The sequence below is a fragment of the Delphinapterus leucas genome, chromosome 11 (genome assembly GCF_059928025.1).
Source record: "Delphinapterus leucas isolate spDelLeu-1000000601 "Yukka" chromosome 11, BTC_Dleu_Yukka2, whole genome shotgun sequence".
NCBI classification, from domain to species: domain Eukaryota; kingdom Metazoa; phylum Chordata; class Mammalia; order Artiodactyla; family Monodontidae; genus Delphinapterus; species Delphinapterus leucas.
Window position 1 is genome coordinate 85,235,787 of NC_143139.1, and position 22,540 is coordinate 85,258,326.

The 22,540-nt window shown below is 48.3% G+C and overlaps 1 protein-coding gene and 1 pseudogene across 10 annotated transcripts in view; one reads left to right on the top strand and one right to left on the bottom strand.

Moving 5' to 3' along the window:
• The window catches only part of CHST11 (carbohydrate sulfotransferase 11), a 284,429-nt gene that overhangs the window by 127,104 nt on the left and 134,785 nt on the right, over positions 1 to 22,540 (top strand). For all 10 annotated transcript variants that reach the window (XM_022599894.3, XM_022599895.3, XM_022599896.3 and 7 more), the window contains exon 2: positions 5,581 to 5,666. In XM_022599894.3, coding sequence (XP_022455602.1) covers positions 5,581 to 5,666 — 86 coding nt within the window. The remainder of the gene's footprint in view (positions 1 to 5,580; positions 5,667 to 22,540) is intronic.
• On the bottom strand, positions 14,171 to 15,197 carry LOC111187782 (cytochrome b-c1 complex subunit 10 pseudogene; annotated as a pseudogene).

Here is a 22,540-nt window from a genome sequence, read left to right on the forward strand (position 1 = left end):
TGGCTCCCTCTCAGGGAGTCGGGTATCGCTTGCCCTTCTCCTGATTTGATGAGATTGACTCAGACACTGCCGCATTCCAACATCCTTTTGACAGATGGGCTGGACCGTACTGGACCAGGGCACCAGCACGAATTGGTGCATTGGGAGAAAACACCTCTGTAATTGCATTACTGCTGTGCGCTCAGAGCGTGCAGTGACAGAGGAAGCATGCCCAGGCTGTTAGCAAATGAGGGGATTTGAAAAGTGTCCGGAGTCTGCTGAGTGTTAGGGCTGTTTGGCCAGTGGGAGGAGTGCAGACCCATCTGGACTTGGGTGATTTAGTACAGAAGTGCCTCACCTCGAATGTTGAGGGAAGTGAGAGCACTGATTTTTGTGGTGGGAGCTCTAAGTGTAAATGCATCTTTGCCTGCCTTTAGCGATAGCATGATAAGGTGATGAAGACCTCCGGTTCCAGAAACAACTTAGGTTTGAATTTGCTACCTGCTCTGCCATTTGCTGGCTGTGTCATCTCGGGTGAGTTACTTAATCTCTCTGAGCCTCTGTTTCCTCAACAGTCAGGTGGGAATAAATGCTATTATTCAGTATTTCTAACTAACAGGGTTTTGATGAGAATTAAATGAAGCAACGTAAAAACAAGGCTTAGCCTCAAGTCAGGCATCAGGTACTTGGTAAATTCTCGATAAATGCTAGTTCTCATGATTATTATTATTAACTATTGCTGTATTTTATAAGACCTGAGTTCCAGCCCAGGCTCTGCCGCTGGCTGCTTTGGGGACCTTGGCAAGTGTTTCAGCTCTCTGAGTTTCTTCTGTGAATTGAAGGACTGAAATCCAGCGAGAATTCCAATGCATCAAAAGCAAGTTTCCACCCCGGATCCCACAGCATTTTAGTTTTATGTCTTTAGACCCAAATTAACTGCACAGGCAGGGTCACAGGGAACCACTCAGGGAATGAGACGGGCTGCCCTCCTTTGTCACTCGGTAACCTTCTGTCACCTGTTCTCAGCTGACTGAGTGGAGCGTCCACTTAAGAACATTGTCTTCGTCATAGCATGACGCGGCAAACTTGGGTGGCTTGCTTTTAATTTTAGCTTCATTCATGTATGTTGGAAAAGTGACGGGTCCTGACGTACAATGATTTGACCTACGATTTTTTAACTTTACCATGGTGTGAAATCGATACATATTCAGTGGAAACTGTACTTTGAATTTGGAATTTTGATCTTTTCCCCAGGTTAGGATATGTGATCTGATCCTCTCTGGTGATGCTGGGGAGCTGCGGGGACCCACAGATCCTGGTGAGCACGCGATCACCAGGATAAACAACCGATACACTCATAGCCATTCTGCACCCAGACAGCCGCTCCGTTTTTCACTTTCAGTACCGTATTCAATAAATTACATGAGATATTCAACACTTGATTATAAAATAGGCTTTGTGGGGCTTGCCTGGTGGTGCAGTGGTTGAGAGTCCGCCTGCCGATGCAGGGGACACGGGTTCGTGCCCTGGTCCGGGAAGATCCCACATGCCGCGGAGCGGCTGGGCCCGTGAGCCATGGCCGCTGACCTGCGCGTCCGGAGCCTGTGCTCCACAACAGTGAGAGGCCCGCGTACCGAAAAAACGAAAAAAAAAATAGGCTTTGTGTTAGATGATTTTGCCCAGCTGTAGGCTAATGTAAGTGTTCTGAGCATGTTTTAAGTACGCTAGGCTAAGCCATGCTGTTTGGTAGGTTAGGTGTATTAAATGCATTTTAGGCTTAACAATATTTTCAACTTACGCTGGGTTTATTGAGACATAATCTCATCCTAAGTCAAGGAAGATCTGCGTACCCAACTGTTTCTGGGTCCAAGAAATCATACTGTGAATTGAACCAATTAGATTCTTATAAAATGGTCTTGCATTTCATTGATTTGAGTTTAGAAAGGAGAAAGCAAGTGCTGTAGCTAAATAAAACTTGTGGTGGCAGGTGGGCAGCGGAAGGCCACCGTTCAGTGTCCTCAGGGACTCTCCTTTCTTAGGGCTTTTGATCATCAGACCTTTCATTTTCAAAGGAAAAAAATAACAGCAGCCTGTCGATACTGGCAGATTCCTTTTTCCACAGCAGGAAACAATCTGACGAGTGTAAAGGAAGCCTTAAATCCTAGATCATTCGTGAACCTCTTTGAGTACCTACTGTGTGCCAAGCATCAGAGAAACAACACAGATAAGATGGAGAGGGTTTACTTACTTAATGTCTGGCATATCCTAGGTGCTTAATAAAAATTTCAGTAAGAAAATGAATATGGGCATTAACTGTTAGTAGTTTGGCTGTCACATCACATCATTTTGATGACTCGTGTAACACTGGGTTACATTTTAAATCACCTGTCCTAGAAGCAGTCAGCCAACCAGGTCTGGGGCCAGGAGGAAACCGTTGAGATGGTGGACTTGACACCTGCCGTTGGTCCAGCATAGCAGCCGAGAGCATGGGCTGCCTATGTCAGAATCCTGTCTTCATCTCTTCCTCGTCACGAGACCTAGGCGAGTTCCCTAACCTTATTGTGCCTCAGTGTTCCCATCTGTAAATTGGGGACAGTAGTGGGCCCACCCCATAGGGTTGTTATGTGGATTAAATGTGTGCTCTGCTTGGTGCACTGTGGGTGCCCTCCAGATGTTAGCTGCCACCCTCTGCGTGTGGTGGTCACTCGACCTCCTCTGATGCATTAGGCACACAGGATAAATAAACCCATGTGCGTGATTGCTGGCCCTTCCTTTGCCTCCCAGGCCTTAGCAAGTAGGTCCTCATTGCTATCATTTGGGTATGAAAGAGCTCAGTCATCAGGTTGGAGTCTCAGCTTGGCAACTTTCTCCCTGCATGGCCTTGACCTTGGTCAAGTTCCTGAGGTTAAGGGAGGCTCAGAGAGGTTATCTGGAAAATACAGGTACTTCCTTTACTGTGTGAAGGATTATGCTGAACCAAGTGCCTGGCACACAAGGCGTACTCCGTAAATGGTGGGATTGTTATCATCCCCATAAAAAGCACCTAAGGACCTGGCTTTTGTGGCCTGGGGTGCCAGAGCTGGTTGGTGGGGCCCCCACTGAAGTTACAGGCTAGGCCTGCAGGAGGCCCCGAGGCCGGCCGGCCTTGGGAAAGGGCCCACACGGTCAAACCATTTTAAAGGCCTTGTAGTAGAAAAAGAAACCAATTAAATAATACTGCCCCCCATAAAAGCTGAGTTTTAATGGGTTCTGTGGTGGGGTTTTCTCCGTGGCGGTCTCATAGCCATAGGTCTTGGGGAGACGGTCTGCCTCTATGGGGACAGTTTAATCTTGCACTGCGTGGGCATAATTTTACAAGTTTTACGGCTGTTTTGTCTCCCCTGAAGTGTTGCTGTGTCCTTGTGCGCTGAGGGCAACCTGCGTGCAATTAACAGTTTACCTCCTTTTGGGTGGAAATGAAAAGTGAAGTAATAAATTAAAGAAAAACACAAGGTGGATTTTTCCCCTCTTGTGGAGACACCCGTGGAAGAACAAAGAACCAGTGTCTTCCCGGACCACTTACTCAGATTCTAATGGCTTTTATGTGTAGACATTTGCCCGCAGGATCCCCTCCTCCCCAGAGAGGGCTACAGGGCACGTTGGGTGTGTTTGGGGCTTGTACTGCCTACCCCAGGGCAGGGGTCAGCAAACAACTGCCCAGGGGCCACATCCAACCCACCGCCTCTTTTTGTGAAATGATTGGGAAAAGAAAAAAATCCAAAGAAGATTTCCTGACACATAAGAATTACATAGACTTCAGGTTTCAGTGCCAGAAATGGAGCTCTATTGGCACCTCATCCCGCCCGCTCGTTTGTGTGTCGTCTGGAGCTGCTTCTGCCCTGACCCAGCTGAGTTGAGAAGTTTCCATATACTGTGTGGTGCAAAGCCAAATACTCTCTTGCCCTTTATGGAAAAGGTTGGCTGACCCTGCTCTAGGAGGTAAAGGAAGTGAGAGAAAACAGCTTCAAGTTTCTTGGAATTGATGATTTATTCTCAGGGTTTCCATGGGGCTCAAAGTGACAAGTCAAGGGGGAATTGCATGAGAAGGAGTCAGTTCTCCTGGAGACCTTCCAGAGGAACCAGCTGCTTGTGGAGATGGCTCTCCTCGCTATTCTTACCTCAGGCTGGCTTCTGAGCAGAGGGGCCTGAGTTATCCCCCTCCGGCCAGCCCTCCCCGTCTGCCTGGCTTTCCTGTAAGACTCCCGAAGCCTGGCTTGAGGTCTGGTAACTTCTCATCAGCTCCCTTGATGATTCGAGAATAAAGAAGTTTCCACCTTCCCTCCCAGGAGGCAAGCGCTTTTTGTCATAAATTCTGTGCAGACCTAGTTGATGATCTCCAATAGCTCAGAAATTTGTAACAGACACTTTTTGGCCAGCCCCTGGCTTAAGCATTCTGCATATAGTAGTAACTCATTTAATCCTCACAACCAACGCAGGGAGTGAGGTCCTCTTCTCACCCCCATTTTACAGAGGAAGAAACAGGCACAGAGAGGTTAGGTATCTTGCTTAAGGTCACACAGCAGGTGTGAGGTAGAGCCAGGATCCAAACCCAGGCTGTCTGCTCAGGAGTGTCCTGCCTACTGCCACTACACTGGGGGAATTCTTTAGGCCTGTGAAAGGATCTGCTTTCCTTGTTCCCCCCCTGCCCCTACAATGTCATTCCACAGGAAAACGGCCTCCTATATGAGAAGGAAGCACTTGTTCCTTCGTTAATTCATCCCTCCCCCCTCCTTCTCCCTCCCTCCCTTCAACAAATAATTGTCAGGAGGGTGACTATGTATTAAACTCTGTGCAAGGGGCTTCACAAGTGAGGGGGTTTTGTGAACAAGAAGAATGAAAAAAGAATCTTTTTTCCTTTGAGAAACAGTTCTTAGTATCCTCAAAGCTGTTGGGTTTTTGAGAAGTTCACTTAATTCCTCCTCTTTTATTCATTGTAAGTGCTCATCCTTACAATGAGAACCATAAACCATAAATCTCATCCAGAACCATAAGTCCTCATCCTTTCTGCCTCAAGCTGATATTGTCATTAACAATAATGTAATGTACAAGAGGCTTTGGGGAGGCCGGCCCTCTGACTCACCCAGTGGGAAGAGCCCGCCTGGGGAAGGCCCTGCGCCGTTCTCCCCCTTGACACCCCGAAAGAGGGCTCCCGCATGGGCTCGGGAGCCAGGAATAAGAGCTCGTAACTGACTGTGGAGGGAGAAGGCTGCCGAACTTTAAAAATATCACCAAGTCTGGCGTTGGTAGAACTCGCTGTCTTGGGACAGCAGTTACAATGTCATCTGCAAAAGTTCAGGGTTTTAGGTGCCTGTCTTGTTTTCTGAAGGATTTGCTGGGCAGAATTTTCAGCATTATTTATGTCCTTCTGGGTGTGGACAAGCCTGAAGGCCAGGGAAGACCCATGGGCCCCCATGGCACCAGGCAAAGGATCAGTTCAGCCGGAAGCCTGTTCTCTCTCTTCCTTCCCCAACTGTTTCTTCTTCCCTCCTCTGTGCCCTTTTCTTGGTCAGACAGCAAACGTTTGTTGCTTATTTCTGATGCGCCTTCACTTTCTCTCCTCAGTCATGCGGAGGAGCCCCTTCGGTGTGGACATCTGCTGCCGGAAGGGGTCCCGAAGCCCCCTGCAGGAACTCTACAACCCGACCCAGGTAAGCCCTGGAAACGTCCTTGCTTCTCGGCTTGGTCTCCATGTGTCAATTTTTTGGGGGGTGGAGAGGGATTGAAAAACGCCCAAATTCTGGTCTTTGGGGATTTGAAACTTCCCTCCACTGCCTGGCAGTTTACCTTCAGTGGTTGCTTTCTTGGTTACCCTTTTGCTCTAGAATGGCTCTGAAATTCTAGTGAGAGGTATTTAGAATGAGAGGAACAGCTTGGTAGAGTGTGGGGCAGAGCTTTCAGACCTGCCCAGGTTTGGGATCCCTGAGAGCCATACAGTTGCAGGTGCCAGGAAGGGGACTCTGAAGTTGCAGAGCCTGCCAGGCTGTGCAGTCTCCCCCGTGACACCCCCAAAGAAGGCTCACATGGGGGTGAACTCAACACCCAGCTCCCATATCTGGTTATTAGAGCCCAACGATGTCCCCAAGAGTTGCACCTCACTGCGGCAGTTTGACAGGACTCCCTTGGGTGGGGAGACTTTTTGCTTAAGTGACTGTCACAGTAAGTTGGACTTGATTATGAAAAGAGTTCCTCTCTGAGCAAAATAAGTTCAACCAAGGTAAAGTGCCCTCCATGGAAAGCTAGAAGCAAAGGGAGGAGGCCTGGTTGCCATGGTGATGTCCTTGTTGGTGTGTGTCGGTCTTGACCTGGAGACTCCGAGGCTGGTCCTTTTGCGGGAATATGAATTAGCTTGTGATGCCAAGAACTGGTGAATGAACGGCTAGTGGCCCATTAGCTGACTTTGACAGCTGGGGAGAAAGGGGGGAAAATGTACTGCTTTGGCTGTAATCTTTGAACTTTATTTTGTATCAAATTCTTGATTTAGTATATCTGGGGACCAAGGTGCTTGTTAGAGGAAGAAACTGCTTGGTTCCCCAAAAGTGATGAATTCCCAGAAGTCTTGCAAAGGGACGAGGCTGAGAACTTTCTGATTCCACACCTCTATCCTGTCTTTCACCCGTACTCCTGTCTGGAAAAATGGGCTCCTGAATTTGTGCAGAATGGGTGGCCTAACCATGTTAGTTCACTCCCCTATCCGCCCACCACTTTGGAGCTCAGTGTGATGGGGCCAGATTCGCCAGGTGATTGCAAACTCAGATTGCCTGAGGCCTCCTTTACTGGGTTCTCTGGTGACGCAGCAGGGAATTTGTATTTTGTTTTGGTTTTGTTTTTTTTTAATTTTTATTGAAGTATAGTTGATTTACAATATTGTGTTAGTTTGAGGAATACCGTATAGTGATTCAGTTATACATATATATATATATACATATTCTTTTTCTTACATTCTCTTCCATTATAGATTATTACAAGGTATCGAGTATAGTTCCCTGTGCTACATACAGTAGCTCCTTGTTGGTTATTTTGTATTTGGGTTTTGTTTGGTGCCCAAATAATCTGATTATTACAGGCTAGTCTCCCAGCCTGTTCACACATTGGTCTTAGGGAAGAGGATTTCTGGTAAGCCATGTTGAAAACAACACATGCTATTGAGATGCAAAGCATCCCTCTCTTTCAGTTGACATCCTCTGTTCTCAGATCATTTTCTACGTCAAAACCAAACCATTGAAGTGCTCCTTCTTTCCTGAGGAAATTTTATGGGCAGCATATGGGTGTCTTGGGAGGAGCTATTTCTGAAGTAGATGCCCCTGTGGACAGGAAGTCCATGGACTGTGTCTGCGCCTGTCACTATTGTGTCCCTGTAGTGGGTGGCCCCAAATATCTGTGACTGAAAGAATGAAAGTCCAGGTTTAAATTCCTACTTCACCTCCAGCTGGTTGTGCAACCTTGCATACATGATGAGTCCTCTATAGGGGTCAGCTTTCCCATCTCTCTGGAACGTTGGGAGGATGAAATAATTCTGATGTGTCAGGGGCTATGTAAACATAACCCGTCATCACCACGGTCATGAGAATGGCTTCACTCGTGGAAACCTTGATTTTAAGAGTCAGACCTGGGTTCGAAGCCTGGTCTCCTCATTTATCAGCTGTGTGAATGGGCACAAGACATGTAACCCCTCAGAGACGGCCTTTCTCCTTTATAACACGGTGCTGACAATTCCTGCCTTGCAGCCTTCCATGAGAAGATGTGCCTAGCTCAGTGCCTTTTATGGAGTTTGCTCATTCCCAGATTCATTCATGCATTCACTCATTCATTTCTTCACACACTGTTACGAGTGCCCACTATGTGTAGCACAGTGTGCCACAGAAGGGTGAGCCACAGAAGGGTGAGCAAGGGGCTGTGTGTGGTTAGCCTTCCATGTCTGGTTCTCCTTGTTATCCCAGAGCTGGCTTGAGTGGGTTATCTGGTGAGGGGGACCCTGCTTGGTCCATTTGTAAACCAATCAGAGGAGAGAGAACCTTCCTGGGTAGAGCTCATCCCTTCCATCTGATGTTGGGTTCAGATGCTCACTTAGAAGCCTAGGACCCGGGAGGGAAGATGGGGCTGGAGAGGCAGCTCTGGGAGCCATTTGTGAGAGCCTAGGTGGGTGAGTCGTCAGCCTCCATCAAGCACTCATGGGCAAGCTGTCTGGCCCCTTTTGCTGGTAGCCAGGAAAATGTCCCTGCAGGAGGATCTCCCTGTTTCCTCGGGATGTTGTCCCGGGATGTTTTTTCTTAGGCTGGTTTCCTTTACAAGCTGCAATTATGTTCTCCTCCCATGCACGTTCCGTCGGTGGCGCTTCTCAGAGAAACCGTCTTGGTGACCTTTGGGGATGCCGTGGGCCGGGGAGCTCAGAGGAGAGAAGGGCGCAGGAGCTTCTGTTGAGTTGAGTAGGGTTTTGTGTCGCTGAGACATTAGCAAACATTGCATCCGTTGGGGCTTGGTTGTGGTTTCTCGTGTTCCCCTACCAGCCAAGCTGTGGAAGCCGCTAAGCCTGGATTGATGTTATCACAGAGGCAGATGACAAGCCCTGTAATTGCTAGAAACCGAACTGCTCCCGGAGATGCCGTTTCCCCATTTTATGTTGGTTGGTGATTTGCGTTTGATATATAATGGTGAAAATAGGAACTGTTTATCTTAGATGATAAGAAAACCAACATAATGGCGGGAAGCACCATCTTAGTTAGCAGGTGCTGGTACTGTAGGCCAGATGCTATCTAGATGCCTACAAACATCTCGTGGGGTGCTGGTATTAAGCCCCGCGCTAGGTAGTGCACCCCCACTTTAGGCTGAGGAGCTTGTCACACAGCTTGTAAGAAGCAGAGGAAAGATTCAAATCCAGGACGGACTCCAGATGCATTTGTCTCCATGATGTATTCACTGTCACCGGCAGAGTTCCCTTGGCAGGAATTACCCCATACAAAAAAGAGAGAGGAAAAAATCTTATCCAGATTTTCACTGGACGAAGTCTTAAAAGCTCCCTTAGGAAAATTGGCTATAATCCGATTTTAGTGTCCAAGGTTTTCTCATTTTAGTGCCTCACAAACCCCTAACCATTAAAACAACAACTGGTGAAAAAAAAGTTTGTAGTTGATATTCTTAGAAAAACTGCACTCTGATGTCTTATAATTTTCCTGGTTCTCTGCTGTCTTCCTGGCCCCAAAATAAAACGTAATTGCTGATCAGATCAGCTGGCGTCAAGTCACCGAAAGTTCAGGAGCCGCCAGCTGCATATTTGTGGGCCGAGCACATCTGTGGGCCGCCCGGCTCAGCTCAGACTGCAGGGCAGAGCCATGCCGTCAGCCATTAACAGGGCATAATTGCGCCTAAAATGCCAGCGAGGGTGAGACAGCTTGTCCTGCCTCGCCCGCCTCCCGGTCCTCTCGTGGGTTCCCTGAAGTCTTCCCAGCATCACTCATGTGGTTCAGCCCTGCCCCGCCTGGTTCTTTCTTTAGCATTTATACTTGCTCTGTCATTACCACGTTCTGAGAATACAGATACTCAGCCCAGGGGCTGACCAGGAACTCCTAAGTGCTGAGTCTAGGAGGTCTTCACTCATGCACCAGTGACGTACGGGCCTTCCTAGGGGCCTCTGAGGACCAGTCAATATAATATTTTGACCAGTCAACATTTTATTATAATAATAAAATTGGATCTTTATTGGTGCAATCTTCAATGTGTTAAAAGTAAATTTACTTCTCCATAAGGTAGGCTCGAGGAGGAAGGATGGAGAGAGGGAGAGAAGGGAGGTAGGAAGGAAAGAAGGAAGGGAGAAAGAAAGGAGGAGAGTTACTGTTCATTGAATGTATAATACACATCAGTGACTCTTCTAGGTGTTTTCCACACGTATCTAATGGAATCTTCACAACAATCCTAAAATCTGATAGCCCCATTTTTCAGATAAGTTAAGTGAAGCCCGGAAGGACTGAGCAATTTGCCAGGGTCCCACAGTCCCTAAACGGTAGTGCCGGCTCTATCTGACCTGGCGAGATAGTGGGAGGGAAAGAGCCTATCCCGTTATCTTTCCCAGGGGGAAAAATGCTCCCTTGAGGTTCTTTTTCATGGTGACTCAAGCTGAGATCTGGGACGTGTTCCGGATAGTTGTAAAATTCCCAAAGGCAGGGGCCAAGGCTCATGGAGTGGTATGGAATGCACAGTAGATGTCCAATAAACAATTGCAGATTTTTTTTTTTTTCTCACTGAACATGGTATCTTTGGAGGGGCCTTTGTCTCCTGTCTGGAACCAGACTAAGCAGGAGTCACCCCCAAGAACTCTGCTGTAGGATAGCACAGCTTGGTGGCATTTGGAAGTTGGGGTCTTTGATTAAAGTTTTAGATTGAAAAAAGCTTGAATTGTCCAAGGGAGGGTGGGAAACTCTTCTAGCTCCAACCTAAATAGTTTTCTGAGCAAGGCTTGCCAAGATTCGTTTTGTCTACCGATGCTCATAGGATAAACAGAGGAAAAAGACGTGTGGAAGAGAGGCGTGTAGGTAAGAGAACATGACAAGTGCTTGTGTGATCGAAGCATTCTGAAAGGTTATGGGAGAATCAGGAGTGAGCAGTTAACCCTTTGAGGCACAGGGCACAGTGCGAGGCTTTCTAGAGGAGATGGCATTTGAGCCGGGCCTCTGAGGACACATCAGACTTCACCGGACAGAGAAGAGGGAACAGCCTCCCGGAGCAAAGGAACAGCAGGAGTGAGGTGCACAGGTGGGACGGTCCATGGCGCATTCAGAGAATGGCGAGGGGTTTGTAGCTGGCGTGAAAGAGCATGTTGGAAGCTGATTGGAGAGAAGGCAGGAGAGGCAGGTTGGAACCAGCTGGATAAGGCTCATTCGCCCTTCTGGAGGGTTTAGTCTTCAGCCACCGGCAGGTTGGTGGTCCCAAGGAGCCCCCTGGAGATGGTGTGCACCTTACAAACCAGCTGCTCCTTCTCACTTGGCCACTTGGTAACTCCGGGGCCCCTCTAAGGAGGTCTGGCCCCTCCTGGCCGCAACCTCCTCACCTGTAACACGCAGGGGTTGGACTGGACCCGTGCTTCTCAACACCTCCTTGCACTCAGGAGCTTTGAAAAAATGACCAATGCCCAGACCCCCAGAAATTCTGATTTTATTTGTTGGTCTGGGATAGGGCTGGGGTGTCAGTATTTTTCAGATTCCCTAGGTGATTCTGATGGGCACCCAGAGCTCAGAAGCACTGGGTTGGAGATTCTGTAAGGGCCCCTCCAGTTTTAAAATCTTCGATTCTTTGATTCTTGCATAACCCATAACATGAAAAGCAACTCAAAGCATGTGCATCGAGGTTGCTCTCTATCTTTTCTACTGTCTTTGTATATGAAGGCCCGTGTAAATTATTTGTACTCGGCCTCATCCACGAGGACACGGAGACCACGTTCCTTCCCGTGCTGCACTGGGAGGGAAGGTTGTTGCGTCAACGCCCTGAGTGTTGGAGACTCGTTATGTGAACAAACCCAAAAAGCGGAGCCCTAGGGCAGAATGTTGGGTGGAGCCCTCTGTAAACGAAACTTGAGCCACTTAGCTCTTGATCCCATAAGAAGGAGAACCTAGACTTGTTCCAAGCCAGACATCAGGTGGGCGCTTCTGAAGGATCAGCTTCAGTCTCACAAATAAGCATGAAAGGGAGAAAGGGCTCTCTGCCTTGAGAATCGTTCAGGAAGAACAATGCTGAATGGCCGTGTCCACTGCGGAAGGCAAGAGAGAGCAGACATTGTACAGCCCCCAACTCTGGTCAATTAATCCCTTCATTACCAACCACCTGGTAAATGACGAGTCCCTCTAATTATCTTGCATTGACCCAACAGCTGTCTACCAGCCAAAGAGGGATTAATTGATTTAGTTGTGGACCGGCTCCTTATGCAAAGATATTACTTACTGTCAGCCTAGCAGAACGGCAGCTGGCTGGCAAAGATGAAATATTACATCAGCTTGATCTTACATACAGCACTTGGGAGAATGCTTCATTATTAATTGCAAATTACAATAGATGAGCAGAGTCCATTGCGAAACCCGGGGACAATGGGCCGCCTTTTCCACTGTGGCCGGTGGCTTCATTGTTCTTGAACCAGGGAAGGTGCCCTGGTCGGATTTCCAGTCAAGCCTGGACAGATGGCGAATCTAGAGTCGGACGCAGTTCGGGTTGAAAGAGGTGATTGGATGCTGGAAGGAAGGGCGGGGTCCCAGCCCAGGTGTATGACATGGGGCAATGACTTAACCTCTGGAAGCCTCGATTTCCTTATCTGTAAAATAGGAGCATGATACCAGTCTTGCAGGTTTGTGAGATTTAAAATCATGTATGAAAAGCACCTAGGATGGTGCCCAGGGCAGAGTTGGTGATAGTCAGTAGCCGTCAGTGATCTGGGTTGAGTTAGGTCACCTGGGACTTCCCTTAGGGGGTCTCGGACCATGCTTGGTCCCTGTCCTGCAGGCTGAGACATTTGGCAGGTGTGCACTTGGAGTAATAATAATATTATTTTGTTGAATAATAATAAAATAGATGATTTCCTCTTGCCTGGAAGCTACTAGCTAGCTATTCATCACGAGCACTACCTAAAAATTTTGATCTATGTTATGTGTCTGGTAGACTCAGTTATAGGGAAGCTTGCTGTGCTGATTTTTAAGGCTGTGAGTGCCTCTGTGTGTGTGTGTGTGTGTGTGTGTGTGTGTGTGTGTGTGTGTACACGTGTGTACACTCAACCCACATCCTGGAAAATGGGCAGATTCAGCTGTTAAGTTTTAAAGGTCTCCTGTGGTTGTGTCTGTCATACCCACAGCACGTAGCTAAGTGGCCTCATTAAGAGTTGTTAAATAAGACCATCTCTGGGCCATGTTAATGCGAGGCCATTGATTTCGTCGATTGGTCCGCGTTTCATTCAGGCTGTTTTTATAGGCAGTTGTTCTGTTTCTGGAAGCCTAATTTGACCTAGTATATTCAAATCTGATTAGCTCGGTGCTCTAATGGGGTTTTTCTGTGTCAGGCTGTGTGGATATAATCTGGCATATTTCAATGAGAGGAGGGCATTCGAGTGACAAAACAACCTCAGCAATTTCCAAATGGTAACACAGCTGTAAAGTCTGCCATCTTTGGAAAGTTATTTCCTAAATTACCCTCAATTATAAGAGGTCTCTACATAATTTGATTTTTCTGTAAATTATACAACTCAGGGAGCTTCTCAGCCAACTGGATTTTAACCTTGTTGGAATGCATAGAGCTGAGACAAAGCCCTGGCTTGCTCTCAAATTCTCTGTAGGAAAGATGGGGTGGGGGGATGGGGTGGGGTGGGCATCAGCTTCCCCCCATCCTGCCTCCCTCTTGACCTGCAGGTCTGGTGGGGAGCAGGGTTTCCACCCTGCCTCCACCACGAATTACTGTGAACTCGGGGGCCAACAGCTGAACCTTTTCAAACCCTTCAGACCTTGTTTATAAAGTAGGAATAAAGTACTAACTGTTCAGTTATTAAGGATTAAATTAGAATATATATAGCAAGTTCCGGGCATGTGGCAAGCTGCTCAGTCGATGCTGTTTTTTTAAATTCATATTAGCTCAGATGAAAACTCCTCCAGGAAGCTCCCCCTGATTCCCCCCCCGCCCCCCTTCAAACTCAGGTTAAATGTCCTTCTAGAATGGTGCTGCCTACTCACAATGTAATGTGACTTGTATATGTTATTCGAAATTTTCCAGCAGCTACATTTTAAAAAGTAGAACAAAAACCAGGTGAAATTCATTTTAATAATATACTTTATTTAACCCAGTATAACCAAAGTATGATCATTGCTACATGTAATCAATAAAAATATTAAGATATTTTACACTCTTTGTACTGAGTCTTTGAAGCCCTGTGTGTTTGACACAGCACATCTCACTTTGGGCTGGCCATATGTCCCATGCTCAATGGCCACATGTGGCTAGTGACAGTCATACTGGACAGTGCAAGTCTATCCTCACCCCCATGCTCATGTTCCCCTCGTCCGTGACACTTATCTTATGTGTTTGAGATGATCTAAGTAGGCTTTGAGCCTCTTGAGGACAAGATCTGCATTATTCATCTTGGTATCCTGTGGCCACTCCATCCAGCCACAGAAAAGGAGCTCAGTACGTGCTTGGCACTGAGCGAATCGCCTGTCCCTGGGCCTTGAGCAAACCCGGTGTGTGGAGATCATGCTGAGGAGGCGACCAGGGCTTCGTGCCCCCAGAGACGCCGAGGCAGCCAACCGTCAAGGTGGGAGGCTTGCTGGGGCCCAGTAGGTCCTTGGTCTGAAGAGGACATCTCCACTCCAGGCTGAGGCCTGACGTTTCTCCTAAAAAACATCCTTCCAAAAGTCCAAGTGCAAGGACCATGGAAGGGCTGACACTTAGAAAGACACTGGTCATTTACACCTCAACTTAGGTTTCGTTTGTTAGTTTTTCAGAGAGAGGTTTAATGCTGTGTGCGTTCACACACCAAAGCTGTTTTCACAAACGTAGAAAGTCTAACTGTATTTCCTCCAGGTCCATCCCAAGAGCATGGGCTGTTTCAGATGTGGATGGAAGTAGGCAGCACCACCAGATTCCAGAGGCGTCTGAGGGGCGTCGGTTTCATTAATTGTCCTTCTTAAACTTGCCGTTGTTGTAGGGCACCCAGTCCAGAATCAGCTGCCAGCCGGTGGCCCACACCAGTCCCACGGCGCCCGTGGCGCCCCACACGCCCACCGTGGGAATCCAGATTTTGGCCAGCTCGCGGTAGCGACGGCCCAGGAACCTGCTCAGCGTCACAGTGCTGTCCTAACGTCTCAGCTTCGGTTTTATAAGATTCTGTCTCGAGACTGGCGTGTGACAGTGTGGGGAGCCTGGAGAGAACAGGCACAGGGAATTGGATGCTTGAAAGAACTGGAGAAAGTGAGTCATAGACTCAGAAGGAATGGGGGGAGGGTCGGGGAGGGGACTGTTTAATCCAGACCTCGCCCTTCCTCAGTACATAGCCCACATTTAGCCCTGTTTCCTTCTTCCCTCCCCTCCTCCCTCCTTCCCTCCTTCTTCCAGAGCAGGTGGCACAAGTAGGAACCCCGTAAAAATGCATTGAATGAAATGGGACTGAAATTGCTGGATGCCGTCTTTCCTTCCCTCCCTTATTATATACCTACCGTATTCATTTCCTACGGCTGCCATTAACAGAGGACCACAAACTGGGCAGCTTAAACCACGAAAACGTATCGTGTCCCATTTCTGGAAGCTGCGGGTCCGAGATCGAGGTGTCGTCAGGGTTGGTTCCTTCTGAGAGCCCGAGGAAGAATCTGACATGCCCCTTATCTAGCTTCTGGCAGGTTGCTGCTGTCCTTTGGCTTTCTTTGCTCGTAGAAGCATCACCCCAGTCTCTGCCTTTGTTTTCAGATGACGTTCTCCCTGTGTGTGTCTGTGTCCAAATCTCTCTGTTTTATAAGGACTCCAAACGCAGTGGATCAGGGCCCACCTGCTCTAATAGGAGTTCATCTTAACTAATTACATCTATAGTGACCCTCTTTCCAAATAAGGTCACCTTCTGAGGTACCGGGGCTAGGATTTCAACACATGGATCGGGCGGGGGAGGGGTGGCGCAGTGCAGCCAGTGATACCTGCTGTGTGTATAGCGCTGTGCTGGATGCTGCGGCACTTAAGACAAGGAAGTCCTTGCCCTCTATTAGTTCATACTCTAGTGGGCAACTCAGGCCAGTAAACTGACCATCACAAAACAAAGTGCTATTTGAGTTTGGTACTCGATGCTAGAGGAGCGTAGATGGACCAGGAAGTTAGACGAGGCATGCACACGTGGGAGTGTGTGCACCGTATGTGCTCACACAGGAGAGGTGACACACAGGACCATCTGGTCCTGCCCTCCCCCGCATAAACACCAGCTAAGGGGAGAGGACGTCCTGACTCTCGGGACTGGAGCACCGTCCCTCCTGGGCGGGCACCCCATCCATGCCCCTCTGGTGATGACCGGCAGCCCACGGATGCGTGAAAACCGGTTTGATGGTAGCTCCTGACTTCTAGAAAAGTCTGCAGCGCCAATGTCTCCAGCTGATGGTCTGCTGTTCAGTATCTACATGACCGTGCCAGAGGACACTGCCAGGTTGGCCCTGCTCCAGCCTTGGCAGGTGCAGAGCTGCTCTGGAAGGAAGCTGGAACATGCCACAGGGGTGGGACGCCCAGGCAGACTCCTGCTGCCTAAAATGGCCTGTTGCAATGTTTGCTCCCCTTTGTCTTCTGTCAGGGGTTGAAAGCCACAAAATGGCCAGCACACAGTTCTGGCAGTCATTTGGACTCTTGGAGAAACCGCTCTGCCTGTCTGTTCCATCTCCAGCCTGTGCCCTACAGGATGTCCACAGATACGTCCACAGCTGTAACGGCATCTCGCCAGTGCAGGGCTTGGCTATGGAGAGCTCAGCCAGCTCACTGCTTGCTTGGATCCAGGCCTCACATCCTGTCCCGGTATTTGGGGAAAAGTTCTGAGAGAAAGGGGCATGTCTGAGGCCCTCCCTAGCTGTGGTTAAGAGCACGGGCCTTAGAACCAGCTGGAACCCCAGAGCCACCGCTTGCCACTGTGACTTGGGGAAGCTTCTTACCTTCTCTGTGCCTCAGGTTTTTCACCTGTAAAATGAGGATGATACATTACTAGCATCTACCTCATAGGGTTCTTGTGAGGATTAAATTTGAATCCACAGAATGAGGCCGACATAGGTGTTCGCTGTTTGCTGTTATTGTTATTCAGGGACAAAAGCCAGAAGGTAGGAAATGATGCTGGGGACACATGAGCAAGTTGAAGTTCAGATCACTTGGAAGGCAGGGCTCCGTGAGCTGGCTCATCTTCTACCTGTTAAAAGGGAACTCCATCTTCTAGAGCAGAGGGTCTCTGTTTTGGCTGCACTTCAGAATCAAAAAAGGAAATTTAAAACGTCCACACATTCAACCCCCTAAATCAGAATTTCTGGGGTGTCAGTACTTTTTTAAAAGCTCCCAGTTGATTCCAGTGTGCAACCCAGTTTGAGAACCACTTCCTCTGGCTTTTTCCTACTCAAAGACAGGTCCGGGGACCACCAGCCTTGGCATCACTTAGGAGCTTGTTAGAAATGCCTTGGCTCCCACCCCAGCCTGCTGAATGGAAACCTGCATTTTAACAGGGTCCCAGGTGGTCTGCAGCAGTGTTAACTGGAGAGGGCTCCTGAGAGAACAGTCCGCTCCCTGGGGGCTTCTAGAAGAAGCAGCTGTCCATGTATTAGATGACCAAGGACAGGTGGTACAGAGTCTGCATGGATTTCAGAGACAGAGGCCAAGAAGAGGTCCCTACCTTTCGTGGAGCCTGGCACGCTGTTGCTTTCTGGAAACTTAGAAAACAGATGCTATGTTTGTGCTGCATGGGGTGCTTGTCAGGGGCAGGGAGCTTCAGTCCCATGGTGGGCTAGATGGATGGGCAGCCTCTCGTGTCCTCTGGATGCCCTGAATGTTCATAACTGGCTCAACTTGGAGGAAGAAAACGTGACTTTGAACGGGGACCCTGGAAGCGAAGGCCACTGTGATGCCTTCGAAAGGCCTCATCCTTTCTGGGTGCTGAGTTCCTGGGGTGAAGGGGAGCTGAGTGAGGAGCTGAGCTGGGCTGCCTTGGTGGCCGCAGTCTGAGTTTGTTCTCCTCGCGGTTTGGGCTGTTCCTGACCACACTTTGTCAGGAAACAGGAAGGAGGCACCCAAGGTAGACCCTCCATGCTCCCCCACCCCACTTCAGCCTTTACCTCCAAATGACATTTTTAGGTGTCACCCTCTCCCGTCCCCCCACCCCAATCCCATCCCCCCACTGCCTCTAAATGCCAGGCGCAGCAGATCTCAAGCAATGAAGTTTAACGGGAAGAGAAGGGAATTCAGAGCCCGAAGTCCTAAGTTTAAATTTCTGCCTCTTTCTGCTTGATCTTGGTCAAGTATCTCAGAGTGGAAAATAATTTATTTAATTTTAGCTGAAGAGGGCACATAGTATAGCAGTTAAAACTGGGGTTCTTGGAATCAGGCTTCCTGGGTTCAGATCCATACTCCCTGGCAGAGTAACCTTGGGTCATTTACCTAATCCGTGGGTACCTCAGTTTCTTTATCTGTAAAATGGGGAGAACAGCAGTCCCTACCTCTTTGGCTTGTTATGAAGATTTAATGAGTTGATTTGTGTCAAGTGCCTAGAACAGTAGCTGGAGGCACAGAGTCAAGTATGTTAGTAAATGTTCTTTTTTTACCTTTACATTTGCATATTTAAAACTTTCCACTGTTCTTTTCAAAAAAAAAAATTGTAATCACAGTTTGGGTTCTAGTAACTGACTTTTAAGAGAAGCGTCTCTTGCCCAGTGACGTTTATAGTTCCTCACATTCAAACAACCTGTTGTTGCTTTTCAAATGCAGCAGTCCCCATTTTACAGGTGCGGAAACTGAGGCACAGAGAGGCCTACTGGCTTTTAAAGTAACACGTGCAGGGTCATCCGATCCAGTCAGGGAGTTGCAGAGCCACAATTCAGCCTGTTGTTCTTGGGACCAGGCCACCTCTGCCAGCTCAGCTGGCGTAGAGATTCGTTGACTACATGCGTGACCCAAACGCATTTGATTCTCAATTCATTGGTCCTTAAAGTAGTGATGGAACCCCCTCCTCCCCGTGAGAACTTGTAAATAGGCTGGCTCCTGCCTGCCTTTGGTAGGTGGTGACCACGGCGCTCCAGGCACACCTGGGTGAAGGATGCTGCTTGGTCCTGGGACCCCTTCTATCCCAGCGGGCAGGATGCGGTGAAGGGGAGCAAGGATGATGGGGCACCCTGTGCTGGCCACTTCTCTCCTGGCTTCTGAGTTTCTCCCAGAAACTCACTCACCCCTCATGAGTCAGAGCATCTTTAAACCAGGAACAAGATTGCTCAGGCCAGAGTTGGTACCTGAAATAGGCAAGTTACAGGAAGTGCTTCTGAGGGTTTAAGAGTTGGAAGATTGCTTCTTTGAGTTGTTCTCTGCCTAGGCACAGTGACCATCTGTAATTGTCTCCTCCATTCATTCTTGTCAGGAGTGGGCTGTTTGCGTTCATCCCCCCGGGTCTGTGTTATGAGCCCAATGGAGACACTGTTTGGCGGCCTCTTGCCCTCCTCTTGCCAGAACGCTGACCAAGAATCAGTGTTCAAACAGGAATCAGGATGATTCCAGGTCTCTTTCCTAATTAGCAGGAAGCCCAGAGCCAGTGAAAGCAAACAGGCAGCTTGGTAAGGCCAGGGTAGGGGCTGCCCATTTGGGGAAGGGTTGGCCACACTGATTGGTAGATCCACTGGGCTTCTGTTGTGTCAGTTGGTTCCACAGCCTGGCACAGACCATGGCAGTAGTTGGCAGAGGGAATTATAGGCAGGGGTTAACTCATCCCCAAACCCCTTGATCACTAAGAGTAAAGAAGTAGATAGACTCCCACTAAGCCCTTGGTTTTTGCAGATGGAACATTCTGGGTTCTACTTTTCAAGAGCAGCCTGGAAGTCCATTAACAAGGGACACTTGTAATCTTTCAGAGGAACAAATTTGAATCAGAGGAAGCCAGTCCCTCAGCTCACCAGTGAGCCCAGCCATCCCCTGAGCACAGCAGCTTTGTAATTCTGCAATCATCATTCCCAAAGAACCTTCATTCTAGGACTGGTGGAGCCACTTGAAAATTTCCTCTCATTTGGTAGGGAAATTGCATGCTAACATGACATTTAGAAATGAGGAGGCTGTCTTGGGACCTGTCCCTCAAATGTGTTTTGTCACCACATAGACTGGCTCACAAATGGTACCCCCGCTTTCTCCCACATGCTACATTGGGTCTCTCTCATTCATAGGATGGTTAATCTCAGTTTAGCCTCTGGGCCTTGGCTCTCAGTAGGTTTTCTTTCATTTTACAGGATAGACAAGCTGGTGCCTGAAAAGAAATGTGACTTTTGAAAGGAATTAGCAGATACTACGGGAGTTCAGAGGCGGCTTACCCAGTTATTCACGGTCATGAGGGAAAGGGGTTGAATGAGAAATAGAAATCCACACGTAATCTCCAGACCTCGTGTTAATCAATAGCCTTCTCTTCCACGATGCCTTTGACCTTCTTGGGCTGCTTCGTGGCTCTTTTCAGAACTGAGGTCCTGAGTGATCAGCACAAAAGAAATAATTTACCAGCCCCTTTCTTAATGAGGAGCATCTAGAGGAACTGAAATTCTTTTTTTTTTTTAATGTATTATTATTACTGTTTTTGTTATTCACTCAGAGTAAAGTGTCGTTTTTCTTGAGCAAGTGGCAAAACGAGCTTCTTCTGTGGGTTGGTTTGTTCATTGTTGTCTTATCGGAGACCAGCATATAACACAGTGATTTTCTTTTTTGCTAAAAAGAAAAAAAATGATTGGGATTCAGGCCTAGATCGCATGGAAATAAAAACCAGGAGCCAGGAGAAGGAGGGTCAATTGCAATTGATAATTGAGTCTCCTTCCCCGGGATTTTAGGGTGTAACTCAATCCGAGGGGAAGGAATGATAAGTATCGTGTTGAGATAAAGCCTGGCCAGAAACAGCCCCTGGCAATGCTACCATTTGTTATCTGATTAACGCACAAGGTACAGTCTTTCTTGAGCCTAAGAAACCCAGCTTGTCTTTATCTGTTGCGGTTGCGCTGTTGTTCCAGTTGAACTTGAGAAATGGCAATGTCCAAACCCACTGCAAACCTTGGGAGGTGGTGGTGCTTCTGATCTCGAGCTCTATGCAGTAGGATCCTGGGGAATCCCGCAGGCCACAGCCACCAGTTTGGGGGCACCTTACTCACGGCCTAGGGAAAGGATCCATTTGGGGAGTAAAAGCCAAGCCTGACTCAGAGGTGAAGTGTGCAGCCGGAGCTGCTACACCCACTTACAGGAACCAGAGCAACATCTGTTCTTCCTCTCTGGTACTGTCCTTGCCCTTGCCCTTGACCCAGGGTCCTTTAAAACCCAAGGCCTGTAGTCACTTGCCTCCTAAACTGTGGTAGGCAGCATGGCCCCACAGAAGATGTCCACGTTCCAATCCCTGGAACCTGTGGCTGTGTTAACCTTACAGGGCAGAAGGGACTTTGCTGGTGTGGTTAAGTGAAGGATTTTCAGATGGGAAGATTATCCTAGATTAGCTGGGTGAGTCCAGGGTAATCACAAGGGTGGTAAGAGGATCCAGAGACAGAGTGGCAGATGGAGATGGGATGCGGATAGAGGCAGGGGTCAGGTTGCTGTGAGGATGGGGCTCCCAGCCAAGGAATGCAAGTGGCCTCCAGAAGCTGGGAAAGGCACGAAAATGGATTCTCCCTTAGAGCCTCTGGGAAAAACTGTCAACACCTTAACTCTAGGACCTGTGACCTCCAGAACTGTAAGAGAATACACTGGTGTTGCCTTAAGCCACGGGTTTTGTGGTGATTGTTACCGCAGCAAGAGGAAACTAACACAAAAGCTCCCACCTACGTCCAGGGTCCGAGGGAAGCCTGGGAGACGCTGACGTCAGGAAAGCAGAATCTAGCAGCAGTAGTGTGAGTGTCGAAAGTGGCAGTAACGATGATGAAGGTGCTGTGATGCTGCCCTCTTCAGAGATTGTTTTGAGCATAAAGTGAGGTACCATGAAAATGCCCAATAAATCTAAGTTGTGAACCAGCAACCCTGGTTGGCCGAGGCATTGGCTTATCATGGCTCATGGCCCTTCAGGGACAGGCCAAGAAGGTAGAGCCCAGATCCTTTCATTTGTAAGCATCTCTTTTATGACCGTACATACCATCTGAAATTCACATCAGAGCACATTTGTGTTGATGGGTTCCCATAAGTGGGAGTTACTACCACTGTGTTTAGTCAATATATTTTAAAAAAAAAAGAACTGAATACATATTGGGAGTTTGTGTTGTATTTGTCACGATTTTCCTTCACAATTATATAATACTTCCAGTGTTCTCTAAGTACCTTCCCAGGGGCTAGCTTCACTGAAACTCACAATTCTTTGAGGGTCGGCAGGGTAGGCATCATCTCCCATGTTGTAGATGCCAAGAGAAGGAAGCTCCAAAGGCAAGATCTTAATACACGACTGAGTTGAGGCTAAACTTGAACATCTAGCCCAGAGAGGGGAGCGGATCATGCTGGTTAAGAGCAGACAGTCCTGCCAGTCGCTAGCTGGGTGACCTTAGGCAAGTTACTTGGCCTCTCTGTGCTTCAGTTTCCTATCCGTCAGTATAGGGATGATCATAGTACATACCTCATAGGTTTGTTGTGAGGTCTAAGTGATCATAAAGCCATAAAATGCTTAGAGTAATGCCAGGCACATAGTAGGGTGTGTGATTGTGTCTCAACGGCCGGAGCACCAGCTACACAACCATAGCCAGAGTCAGCCGACTACACATTTCAGTGCTCAATTTCCATGACTGCCCACATACTACAAGCCAAAAGCATCCCAAACCATCCCATTCTGCTTGAACATTCCAAAGTGCTAAATTAAGTTGGTGCC